Genomic DNA, 13586 nt, shown 5'->3' with positions numbered 1-13586 from the left:
CGGAAATATCCGATATCCAAAATACCTCTGGTCCCAAGCATTTTGGATAAGGGAGACTCAACCTGTATAACAATCCAATATAGATACAATAGGAAAAATAAAAAGTCATCTTGGAAAAAGACACAGATAAAGATAAACACGGGTCAAACATGAAAACATATCAATAAACAGATAATCTATAATAGACACAGGGCTAGTAAGGCACAGCTGGTGCACAGAGCGGAAGTATAAGCCGAGTCAGTTAGGGGGAGGGCGAAACACCCCATCCAGCAGTGACGTAATAATTGTATTTTTTAACCATGTTGTCCGATGCTTTTTCCTTAAGGGGGTATTCTATTGTTTGAAAAGTCGGTTGGGTGTCTGTTTCTAATAGACAGGAAAAAACAGACTCCCAACCAACTTTTCAAACAACTGAATTCCCCCCGCAACGTCTAAGCTGGGTACACACTAGACAACATTTTAAACGAATTTGCAGATACCGACCGGTCGTTATGACAATTTCTTAAAATCGTCCAGTGTGTACATACTACATCGAAAGAAGAAAGAAGTAATAATGCCACTGTATATGTCATTGGTACGGCCTCATCTAGAATACTGTATTCAGTTCTGGAGGCCATATCTTCAAAAGGATATTAATACATTAGAAACTGTACAAAGGAGGGCAACTAAAATGGTGCATGGCCTACATCACAAAACATACCCAGAAAGACTAAGAAATCTCAATATGTATAGTTTGGAGCAGAGAAGGGAAAGGGGGGACATGATAGAAACTTTCAAATATATGAAGGGTTTTAACAAAGTCCAGGAGGGAAACATTCTCCAAATGAAGAGAAGCAATAGGACACGATGACATGCACTGAGACTGGAGGGGGGGAGGTTCAGGGGAAATTTGCGGAAAATTGTGGACAAGTGGAATAGCCTCCCATCAGAGGTGGTAGAGGCTAAGACAGTAGAGCAATTTAAACATGCATGGGATAGACATAAGGATATCCTTACAAAGAAATAAGGATCAAATAAGGTTAGTGATAAAAAATAATATAAAAAAAAATAAAAAATAAGGGGCAGACTAGATGGGCCAAGTGGTTCTTATCTGCCGACAAATTCTATGTTTCTATCGTTAGTGATGCGCGCTCCTGCGGGTCACTAGCGGCATCCCCCGTCGTCTGTACATGTAGCTCAATCTGGGGGTGTTGCTGAGCTATGTAGGTAGAGCAGAGGTCATATTTCAGAGATTGGATGTTTCAGAGTGCGGATGTCACCACATGTTGGCCAGGCCCCCAATTCAGTACAGGAAAACATACTATTGCTCCGGGCACCATGGCACCTAGCTACACCTCTGGGCACGCCTATGTTTTTACTAACACTCCCAAAAAACGTCCAGGTACCACACACCCAAACGCCGACTTCTTGTCAGTCAACTAGCGTACACCTAGTGATCAAAAAGACGCTGGATTTTATCGCTGTTTACCCTCACGCATGTGTATTACAATCCGTACACATGCGCAGTCGATCGATAATTGTCCTTCTTGCAAATTCACACAACAGCAGTCAGATCTGAATCAGGCCCCTAGGCAAACCCACAGTAGTACGCAAGCCCAATGCAGTACGCAGACCCTTGTAGTACGCAAGCCCAATGCAGTACACAGACCCAATGCAGTACACAAACCCAATGCAGTACGCAGACCCAATGCAGTACACAGACCCAATGCAGTACACAAACCCAATGTAACACACAAACCCAATGTAGTATGCAAACACAATGCAGTACACAGACCCAATGCAGTACACAAACCCAATGTAGTACACAAACCCAATGCAGTACACAAACCCAATGCAGTACACAAACCCAATGCAGTACGCAGACCCAATGTAGTATGCAACCCCAATGCAGTACGCAAACACAATGTAGTATGCAATCCCAATGCAGTATACAGACCCAATGCAGTACGCAAACCCAATGCAGTACACAGACCCAATGCAGTACGCAAACCCTGTTGTACGCAAACCCAATGCAGTCCGCATACCCAATGCAGTACACAATCCCAATGCAGTACACAATCCCAATGCAGTACACAATCCCAATGCAGTACACAAACCCAATGCAGTACGCAAACCCAATGTAGTACACAAACGCAGAGTAGTTCTACTGCAATGGCAGGTGGATTGCACATGTGCAGACCAGTCCTGCAACGATAAGGGTCGTTTTGAAGGCATGCCTTGGCAAGGGACACATATTCTGACAGATTTCCTGGCCCAGTCAGAGGTAATATACCGGCCATCCTGCGTAAGCGGAGGGTTATTCAGATGGTCGGTGTTTTCGTAGATGATCCAACGCTGTACCTTCAGACGCAGCAGCGGATCGCAGAATATTGCATGAGGCATCTATTTACACAAGACACTTCCTGCAGCATTAGCATTTTACTGTAGAGCAGCTGCGTTCAAAGTCCCAGCTGCCGTGTGTACTGCGTCCATCTCTGAATCACGCCCTAGAAGCATAAACATGCATGAAATTAAACCTGGCAGAACCTGTCAGAAATGTGATGTGAGCTAATATCTTCTCTGTCATTTCATACGTTATAGAATCGATTTGGAAAAGCATCTTCCGCGTATCACAGGTTCCCGACCAACATACATTAAAGGTAATTTATTTCCTTACTCTGGTGGGAATGTTAAATAATGCGCTATTGTTTGTTCTAGATTTTTGCAGCATTCTATCATCCCAGTTGTAGGGCCAGTTAGACATTGGGGGGGGGGGGCAAAGTTTTCACAGCAAAAATACCTCTTGGACTTCGCGCCCAATTGTGGATTACCACGGGTATGCACACTTCCAAATCCCGTGGTATCCAATTTAATAAACATTGGCTGCAGGTTTTTTTCAGCTAAAATCCTCATGTAAGGGAAAGTAAAAATAATACTCACCTGTTCTGGCTTCTCCACACTCCCTGGACTCTGCTGTGTACGACTGCTGCTTCTCCACACTCCACACTACCCGGACTCTGCTGTGCATGACTGCTGCTTCTCCATACTCTCTGGACTCTGCTGTGACTGGTTGCTGCTTCTCCGCATTCCCTGGACTCTGCTGTGACTGACTGCTGCTTCTCCACACTACCTGATCTACTGTGCATGACTGCTGCTTCTCCGCATTCCCTGGACTCTGCTGTGCACGACTGCTTCTTCTCCACACTCCCTGATCTACTGTGCACGTCTGCTGCTTCTCCACACATCCCACACTCTGCTCTGACTGGCTGCTGCACTGACTTCTGCCCAAACAGAGGTAAGTGATGTCACAGCACACTGGATGCACACTGGACAGGGTCACAGGGTCACACACACATGACAGGGGGGGTCACACACAACTGACAGGGGGCCACACACACACACACTGACAGTGTGACAGAGGTCGCATTCACACGTCTGTAGACGTTGGACAGAAGCCTTCAACATGTCGGAGAAGTGCAGAATGAGATCAGTGTTGCCAGTTGAGTAATTATTGAACTAATTAAGCTAACTGGAAACTTCCAATTGATTAATTAGTCATGGAAAGGGAAGGGGGGGGGGGACGTGTCACAGGAGTTACAGAGTCCAATCAATTTTTCTTAAAAATATTGACTAGCTCTGGGGCTGCGGGAAAACCCCCCCACAGTGATTTGTCTAGAAATCACGTGGCTCATGTTCTCCCCTTCAATTGAATAGGAAATCCCTGTGCTTTTTTTTTTCTTTTTTTAAATACGCACGCAATTGGATACCCCCTTAATCGCAAACTTGTAGTGGAACCACTCTCAAATATATTGAAATGTATTTGTAGCTTGGGGGCATAGCTTGGAAGCAGAGTCGAGTAGATGCAGCGTTTCGGAGTTCCTGCTACCGAGCTCTTTATCTGTCCCCATCTCGCTGACACCCTCGGCTATCCTGTCTGGGACCTTCTCTAAGAACCTACCAGACGTTGCTGTAACCCTGGTGACCGGCTTCTTCATAACTCCGTTGTGCTCAGTGTACAGAGGCCTGCTCTGCCTTTCCGAGGCAGCTGTGCTGCTCCTGTTACCGTGCCCAGGCCTCCCTGTCTCAGCCCCCTCCCGGGACCGCTGGATTGTGTTCCAGTAGGGCTGGGGATGTGATGTGATTCCCGGTGGCGAGCGACACAGACATCTACTCGGGGTATCCAGATGGCCCCTAGTGTCTTTATCAATGGTGCCCATTACCACATGGGGCTGCCTCAGACTCTTGGTGGTCATCTTCACCCCAGTACACAGAGGCTTCCAGCATCCACAGAGACCTCATACTGTGTGAGTGTAGTTCCTTCCTCATATATTACCCTGCTCACCTGCTGGACTTCTTATTTATTCTCTCTGCACTTACTGTGAGATGGAGGAACTGTGAGTGTGAGGGGGCCCTGCCTCCTCCATATTGATTGAACTTTTACTTGATGTCCTGCAATACTTCTACTTTTTTCAACTTTACTCTGCATTTTATGTTATTTATTATAGTACATTGTCCAAGATATGGGTCGCACAAATTTCAGTGTAACAGTGAGCCTAATTCAGACCTGATCGCTAGCAGGAGATTTTTGCACTGCTGCAGTCAGATAGTCGCCGCCTACAGGGGAGGGTATTTGAGCTGTGCAAGTGCACGAACGCATGTGTAGCAGAGCTGTACAAACAGATCTTGTGCAGTCTCTGCGCAGTCCAGGACTTACTCAGCCGCTGCGATCACTTCAGCCTGCCTGGGACCGAAATTGACGTCAGACACCCGCCCTGCAGACGCTTTGATACACCTGCGTTTTTCCAACCACTCCTGAAAATGCACAGATACCACCCACAAACGCCCTCTTCCTGTCAGTCACCTTGTGATCGCCCATGCAATCGCTTTTTTCGCACCATCCCGTCGCTGCCCGGCGCTATGGACCGACACGCCTGTGCATTGCGGTGCATACGCAATATTCAAGAGGCGTCCTCTGAGGCGGGTGTGTTGGCGACCAAGGAGTCGACTACGTCTGTCCTGGCTCGCCGTATTCTGTGGTTGAGGTCATGGAAGGTGGACCTGGACTCCAAAAAGACCTTGGAGGTTCTTCATTTTAAGGGAGACATCTTGTCTGGGGAAGACCTAAATAAAATTGTGTCTGAACTGGCGGCTGCAAAGACTGCCTTTCTCCCAAATACTAATCCTTCTGCACAGAAGGAAAAAAGGTACCACTTTTCGTTCCTTTCGACCTCAAGGGAAAGCAAAAGGTCATGCATACCCGAGACAATCTCGTGCTTCCAAAGCCACTAAGCCCAAGACAAAAAGCAGTCCTGGGCGGCCTGTCAGCCTGCTTCTAAACAAGACAAGCCTGTCGCATGACGGGACGGGCCTCCCCCTGGGGAACCCAGGGTTAGAGGCCAACTTCTGCAGTTCACCCAGACCACTTCAGATGCATGGATGCTAGAAGTTGTCTTTCACGGGTACGCAATCTCTTTCAAGAGACGCCCCCCTCGCCAGTTTTGCACACCATGGTCATCCCCTCAGATCCACTAAAGGCGCAAACTCTGCAGAAGGTTGTGAGTTCCCTTCTGGATACTGGAGTGGTAGTGCTGGTACCTCTGTCCAAAAGGGGCAGTGGTTACTACTCGACCCTGTTTCTAGTCCCGAAACCCAATGGGTCATTCCGGTCTATACTCACCCTCAAATCACTAAACAAGTTTGTGAGAGTGTCCAAGTTCCGTATGGAGACGCTGCGCTCAATTGTGCTGGCGATGGAACCCGGGGACTATATGGTATTCCTGGATATTCAGAATGTGTACCTGCATATACCTATTGCCACAAGTCACATCAGCAGTATTTGTGGTTTGCGATTGGCAATCTACATTCTAAGTTCCAGGCTCTGCCATTTGGACTGGCTATGGCTCCTCGGATCTTCACCAAGGTCATGACCATAATGACGGCACATCTCCATCGTCAGGATCCTACCTTTTCCGGATGACTTGCTGATCCTGGCAAACTCCCACGATGTCCTCCTCAGTCATCTACAACTGGCAGTAAGCTTCCTACAAGCCCATGGGTGGCTCATCAGTTGGAAGAAATCCTCCCTGGTCCCAGCTCAGAGCATGGTGCATCTGGGAGCACTCCCAGACACACACAGTCAACGTCTGTTCTTGTCTCTGGAGAAAGTCCTGAAGCTTCAGAACAGGATAAGATGCTTCCTCTGTTGCCCCAGCGTGTCGATACACTCGGTGATGCAAGTACTTGTCCTGATGGTGTCGGCATTCGACATGGTAGCGTACGCTCAATTTAATTCCCGCCCTCTGCAGAGGTTAATTGTTTCCAAATGGAACAGCCTGCCTCATCGGATCAGGTATCACAGGATTACTTTGACTCTGGAGGTTTGTCAGTCGCTGACCTGGTAGCTACAGGACCAACAATTGAGCAGGGGCCGTCCCTTCTGGATCCCCGACTGGGTCCTGCTGACAACGGATGCCAGTCTGTGGGGATGGGGTGCAGTGTTGGAGCAACACTCTTTCCAGGGTCGTTGGACCATGGTGGAGTCTCTCCTCCCGATAAACATTCTGGAGCTGCGGGCAGTGTTCAATGCGTTAACTCTCGCCCTGCCTCTGGTACAGAACAGACCTGTTCAGGACAAGTACAGTCAGACAACGCCACCACGGTGGCATATATCAACCATTAAGGGGGCACTCAAAGCCGGAGGACAATGTTGGAAGTGTCAAAAATTCTTCAATGGGTAGAACGCCATCTGCCAGCAATATCGGCAGTGTTCATTCCGAGTGTCCTCAACTGGGAAGCGGACTTCCTTAGTTGTCACGATGTACATGCCGGAGAGTGGAGTCTTCATTCGGAAGTCTTTCAACTCCTAGTGGACACGTGGGGCCTACCAGATCTAGACCTGATGGCATCTCGACACAATCACAAATTTCCGGTCTTCGGATCTTTGACCTGGGATCCTCAAGAAGCGTTCGTGGATGCACTAGCCATTCCATAGAACTTTCGGCTGCCTTACGTGTTCCCTCCAGTGTCACTCCTGCAAAGGGTCCTGCGGAAGTTCAAGCAAGAAGGAGGAATACTACTTCTAGTCACTCCAGCATGGCCCAGACGGCATTAGTTCTCAGACCTGCAGGGTCTATCGACAGAGCGTCCTCAACTACTTCCTCAACGACCAGACCTCCTCCTACAGGGCCCTTGTCTCTATCCAGACCTGGCAAGACTGGATTTGATGGCGTGGCTCTTAAATCATCACTCTTGAGGGCCAAGGGATTCTCTGAGGCGGTCACCCAAACTATGTTGAAAGCCCGTAAGCCGACGTCTGCTCAGATCTATTAGTGTCTGGAATTCTTACTTCACCTGGTGTGCTGATAAGATCTATGATGTGTACAGATTCAAAACATCCAGAATCCTGGCTTTTCTGCAACAAGGTCTGGAATTAGGCCTTTGTCTGGCCTCCCTCACATATCTGCCTTGTCGTTGTGGTTTCAGAGAAAAATTATGTCTATACCTGACGTTCATACATTCAGTCAGGGTGTGTTACGGATTCAGCCTCCCTATGTCCCTCCTGTGGCTCCATGGGATCTGTCTGTTGTCATGAATGCCCTGCAAGAGTCTCCATTTGAACCTCTTGAGTCAGCGGATCTTAAATGGCTCACAGCCAAGTTCCTGTTTCTGCTGGCTATTGCCTCTGCTAGAAGGGTGTCGGACTTAGGCGCATTCTCCTGTCGTCCACCCTTTCTAATATTCCATCGTGACCGGGCAGTTCTTAGAACTCGCCCAGGTTACTTACCTAAAGTGGTGGCATGTGGTAAGGACTCTCCGTATATATGTGGAGAGGACTGCCTCTATCAGGAGGTCAGATACCCTTTTTGTATTGTTTGGTTTCCACAAACGTGGCTGGCCTGAGAATAAGCAAACCTTGGCCAGATGGATTAGAATGGTGATTGCACAAGCTTATGCGCAGGCTGGACTCCCATCTCCTGCTGCTATTAAAGCTTATTCTACTTAGTCTGTTGGATCTTCTTGGGCAGTCCGCTGTGTCGTGTCCGCAATACATTTGTGCAAGGCGGCTACGTGGTCCGCAGTGAACACGTTCATCAGGTTCTATGCCTTTCATACTTCCGCGTCCCAGGATGCTTCCTTTGGACGCCGGATTCTCATACCCACTAAGGCGCGTCCCCTCCCTTGAAGAACTGCTTTAGAACATCCCCGATGTATTCCCTGTGGAACACAGTGTACCCTGCTGCAGAAAAGGAGAGTTATGGTAGACTTACCATTGTTTACTCTCTTTCTGCGAGGTACACTGGGTTCCGCAGGGCGCCCACCCTGACGCACCGAGCTTCTATGGGTTTGTATGGCATTAGCCGCTAGTCCCTTCTCTTGTCGTGAGAATGTGGTTCTGTGTGACTAACATCTGCCTTCTCTCTTACCTGCTCCTACATTGGACTGGTTAACGAAAACTGAGCTCACAGTACCTGGAGGCGGGGTTATAGAGGAGGCCTCAATGCATCCTGGGACAGCCTAAAGCTTTAGCCTGTTAGTTCCTCTGGATCAAGATCCAATCTACACCCCTATGTATTCCCTGTGGAACCCAGTGTATCTCGCAGAAAGAGAGTTAACAATGGTAAGTCTACCATAACTCTCCTTATTTATAGTAAATGTTTTTAAAAAATTATATTTTGCACCATAATTACAATACAGGTTGAGTATCCCATATCCAAATATTCCGAAATACGGAATATTCAGAAATACTGACTTTTTGAGTGAGATAGTGAAACCTTTGTTTTTTGATGGCTCAATGTATGCAAACTTTGTTTAATTCACAAAGTTATTAAAAATATTGTATTGGGGTGTGTGGCCAGCGACCTAACTGAGAGGCTGTGTTCCGGGGGAGCTCTTACTATTTTATCTAAAAGAACCCCTTCAGTGGTAGCCCACCCAGGATAGATATACAGCCTGAGCCTTACAAGACTGCCCTGAACCCTGATATATAGGGAGGAAAAGCTGCGGAGCCGGGGAGCAGGTTTATCCTGCTCTTGCAGGTTGCGGCCTACCTCCGGGGCTGGAGCCGGGACCTGGATTTGGCCGACCCCCGGCCGGACATCCGGACCCTCCGGGAACCGCGTGACTGTGGACGACCTCCGCTCCTGCTGAGCACACCAGCTCCAGTCCACCGCCGAGAGCCGTGCAGCGGCGGCCGGGTGCTGGAAAGATAGACGAACAGAGCTGCAGTAGGCCGAGGAGACGCCCGCGAGTGTCCGGCGCCGGCGGCCATATTGGTTGGGGCAGAGCCGGGAGCGCGGACGCAGCGCCGAGGGGGCCACCCGCTCTGACCCCATAACTCAAAGAACCTGCTGTGGGGAAGACTTGGGGGGGGGGGGGCAGTACCACCATATAGAGGTGGGAGACCCCTGAAGCCACCAGCGCAAATTACAGGGGCCTAACATCGGCGGCCATATTGGAGGGGGCAGAGGGGAGCTGGCTGCACAGAATTGCTGCTGCTGCTGCTGCTGCAGCAGCTGAATATATTTCATACGCACCAGATCCCCTGCACCTGAATCTATCCACAGAGTCTCCCTAGATTCCTACAAATATTTACACAGCAGAACCTGAGTGTCGGCTGACCCAGGTTGGAAATTTCGAATTGCAGACCTGGGGAGGAGACAGATGACCCGTGCCCCCGCTTTGTCCCCCCGTGAATATAATCTGATTTCCCAGGACCACGCAGTCTTGCACCCATTGCTAACAATTTCAGCGAATATGGTGCGACTCCCCCGTGAAGATATGTCCTTCTAACACCATGCCTACCACACCGTCGCTCCCTGCCTGAACAGTCATCTGATACGGTCATCCTCTCTTTACCTGTATGATATACTGATCCCCCTTGGAACATCCCGACATGCCTCCGAAAAAGTCGAAAGGGGCTAAATCTGCTTCACAAGTAAATTTCTTTGGATCCTCCTCCACAAACAACAAGTCACGCACATCCCTCCCCTCGCCGACTCTGGCTCAACCATCTCAATCAACTACATCAAAAATATGCAACCCGGCTAACGCCGCACAAGTTGATATGGACTCTCTGGATGGCCCGGTCACGCTACGCTCTATCCACTCCTTGTTAGCCTCTTTCAAGTCTGACATTTCATCTGAGCTTAGATCCAACATACAAGCTCTCCGTTCTGATATCTCTGAAATCGGTGACAGGACAGATCACATTGAGCATAAGATGGAGGAACTGGTAACATCACATAATGACTTGATCACAGCACACGACTCTCTACTAGAGGAAGTCGCATACATACGCGACAAAACTACGGATTTAGAGGACCGCTCGCGTAGGAATAACATCAAAATAAGAGGTATCCCTGATGATGTTTCCAACGCTGATCTGTATGGCTACGCCACTGATCTTTTCCATAAATTGATACCTGATGTTTCGCTTTCTGATCTCCTGATCGACAGGATCCATAGACTCCCAAAGTCTAGGCAAGCACCTGCTCAGGCCTCCCGGGACACACTTCTTAGGGTCCACTTTTTTCATATTAAGGAGAAGATCTTACGTGCAGCATTGCCCTCTTCACCTACAGCGACATGTTTGGACTCGCTTCAACTTTTCCAGGACCTGTCCCCAGCGACTATGACTAAAAGGCGTTCATTCTCCGCCATCACATCAGCTTTACGGAAAGCTGCAGTCCAATATAAGTGGGGATTCCCCACTAAGTTGATAGTGCTACGTAATGGCACTACCACCATCATCAACACACCTGAGGATGGGCCTAAAATTCTGAAAAAATGGGACATTCTTCTCGATATACAACCTGTTCCCCCCGCTACATCACCGAAACGAATAGCCCAAGACTGGACATTGGCCCCGGGCTGAAGTTCACCTCGGACTAACAATTAGATAGCTATCTTTTAGCTTTTTCTTCCCCTACAGGTTTATATGTGTCTATGTGTTCATTATACTATAGACTATGCTCTTCGTATGATGTCCCAGAGTTTTAGTTAAAACTTAGATTGAGGTAGAACTATCCTTGTTACAATTAGATAGCAAATGTTCATTTTTCCTTATCTTAGGATGACCTTGTTTATTCATTTATCTTATCTATTTCTACGATAGATAATCATTCGTTAAGTATGTTTTGGTTTGGAGGCGACGGTGGGCAATTTTGGCTAACACGCCACCCACCCATATGTGTACGTCACGATACCCATGTGACGGGACCTCTAGCTCCTTTATGGATGCTATTTCTGTTTTTCTCCCCTGTTTTATTTTTTGTTCTGTCTTCTCTTCTCTTATTCTTCTCTTTACTGATGCTGATTTTGCTTCTTCTTCCTTAGAGGACTATGCCGCTATGTATTGCATTTTGACACAATTGTCACCGATGCTCTTCGCTATGTCATATACCATACTGCCGTACCCTCCTATATGGCCACCTTTTTAAGTCTTAATGTTAAAGGGCTCAATTCACCCCATAAGAGGCGCTTGGCTCTGAAATATTTTGCTGATCAAAAGGCGGAGATAGTGGCTATTCAGGAATCCCACTTCCCACTGCACACTCCCCCTCAGTTCTCCAATACCAACTACCCAGTTCACTATGTCTCCTGTGGGCCGTTTAAGAGGAATGGTGTTGCTATCCTTTTCCATAAATCATGCTCTTTCCAACTGGAGGGTAAATGGGTGGATGGCAATGGCAGATATCTGATACTAGTGGGAAAACTGAGAACTAAGTATGTTACCTTGGTCTCCCTTTATGCCCCTAATTCTAATCAACCCCGGTTCCTGAAATCTTTTTTTCAAAAGCTGCATAGTGTCAAGAAAGGTGCGACTTTTCTGATGGGTGACTTTAATATAGCTCCAGACCCTATTCTAGACAAATCCTCGAAACTTGATAAACAATACGCTAACGTAGCCAAATCTCTAGCCTCCTCCTTCTCACACCTTTTAACTGAATTCGATTTATATGACGCTTGGAGAGTCAAGAATATCGGAGCTAGAGACTATACATTTTATTCAGCAGTGCACAGATCCTATTCTAGGATCGATTTGCTCCTGACGGATAAATGGACATTACAATCAATCCCTACCGTCAAAATATTGCCGATTTCGTGGTCAGATCATGCACCTCTAATTTGGTCTTGGTCAAACAAACCGTCTATCCTCACTACACGCTCTTGGAGGCTACGAGATTACATTTTGAAAGATGAGGACGGAGTCTCTATATTACGAGAGGCCTTGTCTTCATATTTGGACACCAATAGCCCCGCTGATACCTCTATTCCTAACCATTGGTGTGCCCTTAAGGCAGTCCTTAGAGGTGCCGCTATCCATGCTTCAGCCCACATAGCGCGCCGTGACCGGGAAGTTCAGGTGGCCTATGAGCTGGAGGTGACGACGTTAGAAACTAAACATAAACAGTCCCCTACCGACGATCTCATCCTCGCATCTCTGGCTGAAGCAAAGAGGAAACTGAACAGTCTCTATCTTCTGCACGTACAGAGAGCAGTCTCCAACCTAAATCAAAAATACTACACATTAGGCAATAGGGCGGGTAAACTGCTTGCACGGAAACTTAGAGGGAAAAACCTTATCAATAGAATTAAACACCTGACAAACCTAGACGGATCGATGTCCATGAACCCTAAAGATATTGCAAACCAATTTGCCTCTTACTATAGGAAACTGTACAACCTCAAACATGACCCCCTCACCCCACAACCTTCCTTGCAGCTCATACGATCTTTTTTAGACTCCATTAATCTGCCTTCTATTTCCTCTGATGATGCTTCCACACTTTGCACACCCTGGACTGAGAAAGAGATTCAGACCTCTCTGAAAGCCCTCAAAAAGGACAAGGCCCCCGGGCCAGATGGGTTTATTAATCTCTTTTACACTACCTTCCAAGATTCACTCTCCCCACTTCTTCTTAATTTGTACAATGACGCCTCCTCTAACCCTTTCCCTAGGGAAATGTTGGAGGCACAAATAATAACGATTCTCAAACCTGGCAAGAACCCATCTCTCTGTGCAAATTATAGACCCATAGCACTTTTGAACACAGATATTAAGCTGTATGCCAAACTGCTAGCAAATAGACTGAATCCGTTGATCCCCACATTGATCCATCAAGATCAAGTGGGTTTCACTACCGGACGCCAAGCCTCAGACAATACCAGGAGAGTTTTCTCCCTTCTAGAGGCTCATTCCGCGTTTCGGAAGCCTCTATTACTACTCTCCCTTGACGCGGAGAAAGCTTTCGACAGGATTCATTGGTTATACATGTCAGAGGTTCTGGCCAGGTTTGGGTTCAAGGGACAATTTCTACAGAATGTCCTACGCCTGTATACACACCCTTCAGCGCGCGTCTTTAGTAATGGGTTTTTATCCGATCATTTCCCCATCACCAACGGCACCCGCCAGGGATGCCCACTGTCGCCATTAATTTTCATTTTAGCAATAGAACCTCTGGCAGAGAAAATTAGGACGTCTACCCTGGTTAGCGGAGTCTATATAGGTCCCACACAACATAAGATTTGCCTGTTTGCAGATGACGTTCTGCTGTTTGTAACTAAACCTGAATCCTCTCTTCCAGCTATCCATGATATTCTGCAGA

At 47.6% G+C, this 13586-nt stretch overlaps 1 protein-coding gene across 1 annotated transcript in view; it reads left to right on the top strand.

The window, feature by feature from the left end:
- LOC134958391 (IgGFc-binding protein-like) overlaps positions 1-13586 on the top strand; it is a 139762-nt gene that overhangs the window by 29929 nt on the left and 96247 nt on the right. The window contains exon 3 of the mRNA XM_063940955.1: positions 2581-2639. Coding sequence (XP_063797025.1) covers positions 2581-2639 — 59 coding nt within the window. The remainder of the gene's footprint in view (positions 1-2580; positions 2640-13586) is intronic.

This window comes from Pseudophryne corroboree, chromosome 9 (genome assembly GCF_028390025.1).
Source record: "Pseudophryne corroboree isolate aPseCor3 chromosome 9, aPseCor3.hap2, whole genome shotgun sequence".
Classification (NCBI taxonomy): domain Eukaryota; kingdom Metazoa; phylum Chordata; class Amphibia; order Anura; family Myobatrachidae; genus Pseudophryne; species Pseudophryne corroboree.
This window is presented reverse-complemented; position numbering and strand designations above follow the sequence as displayed.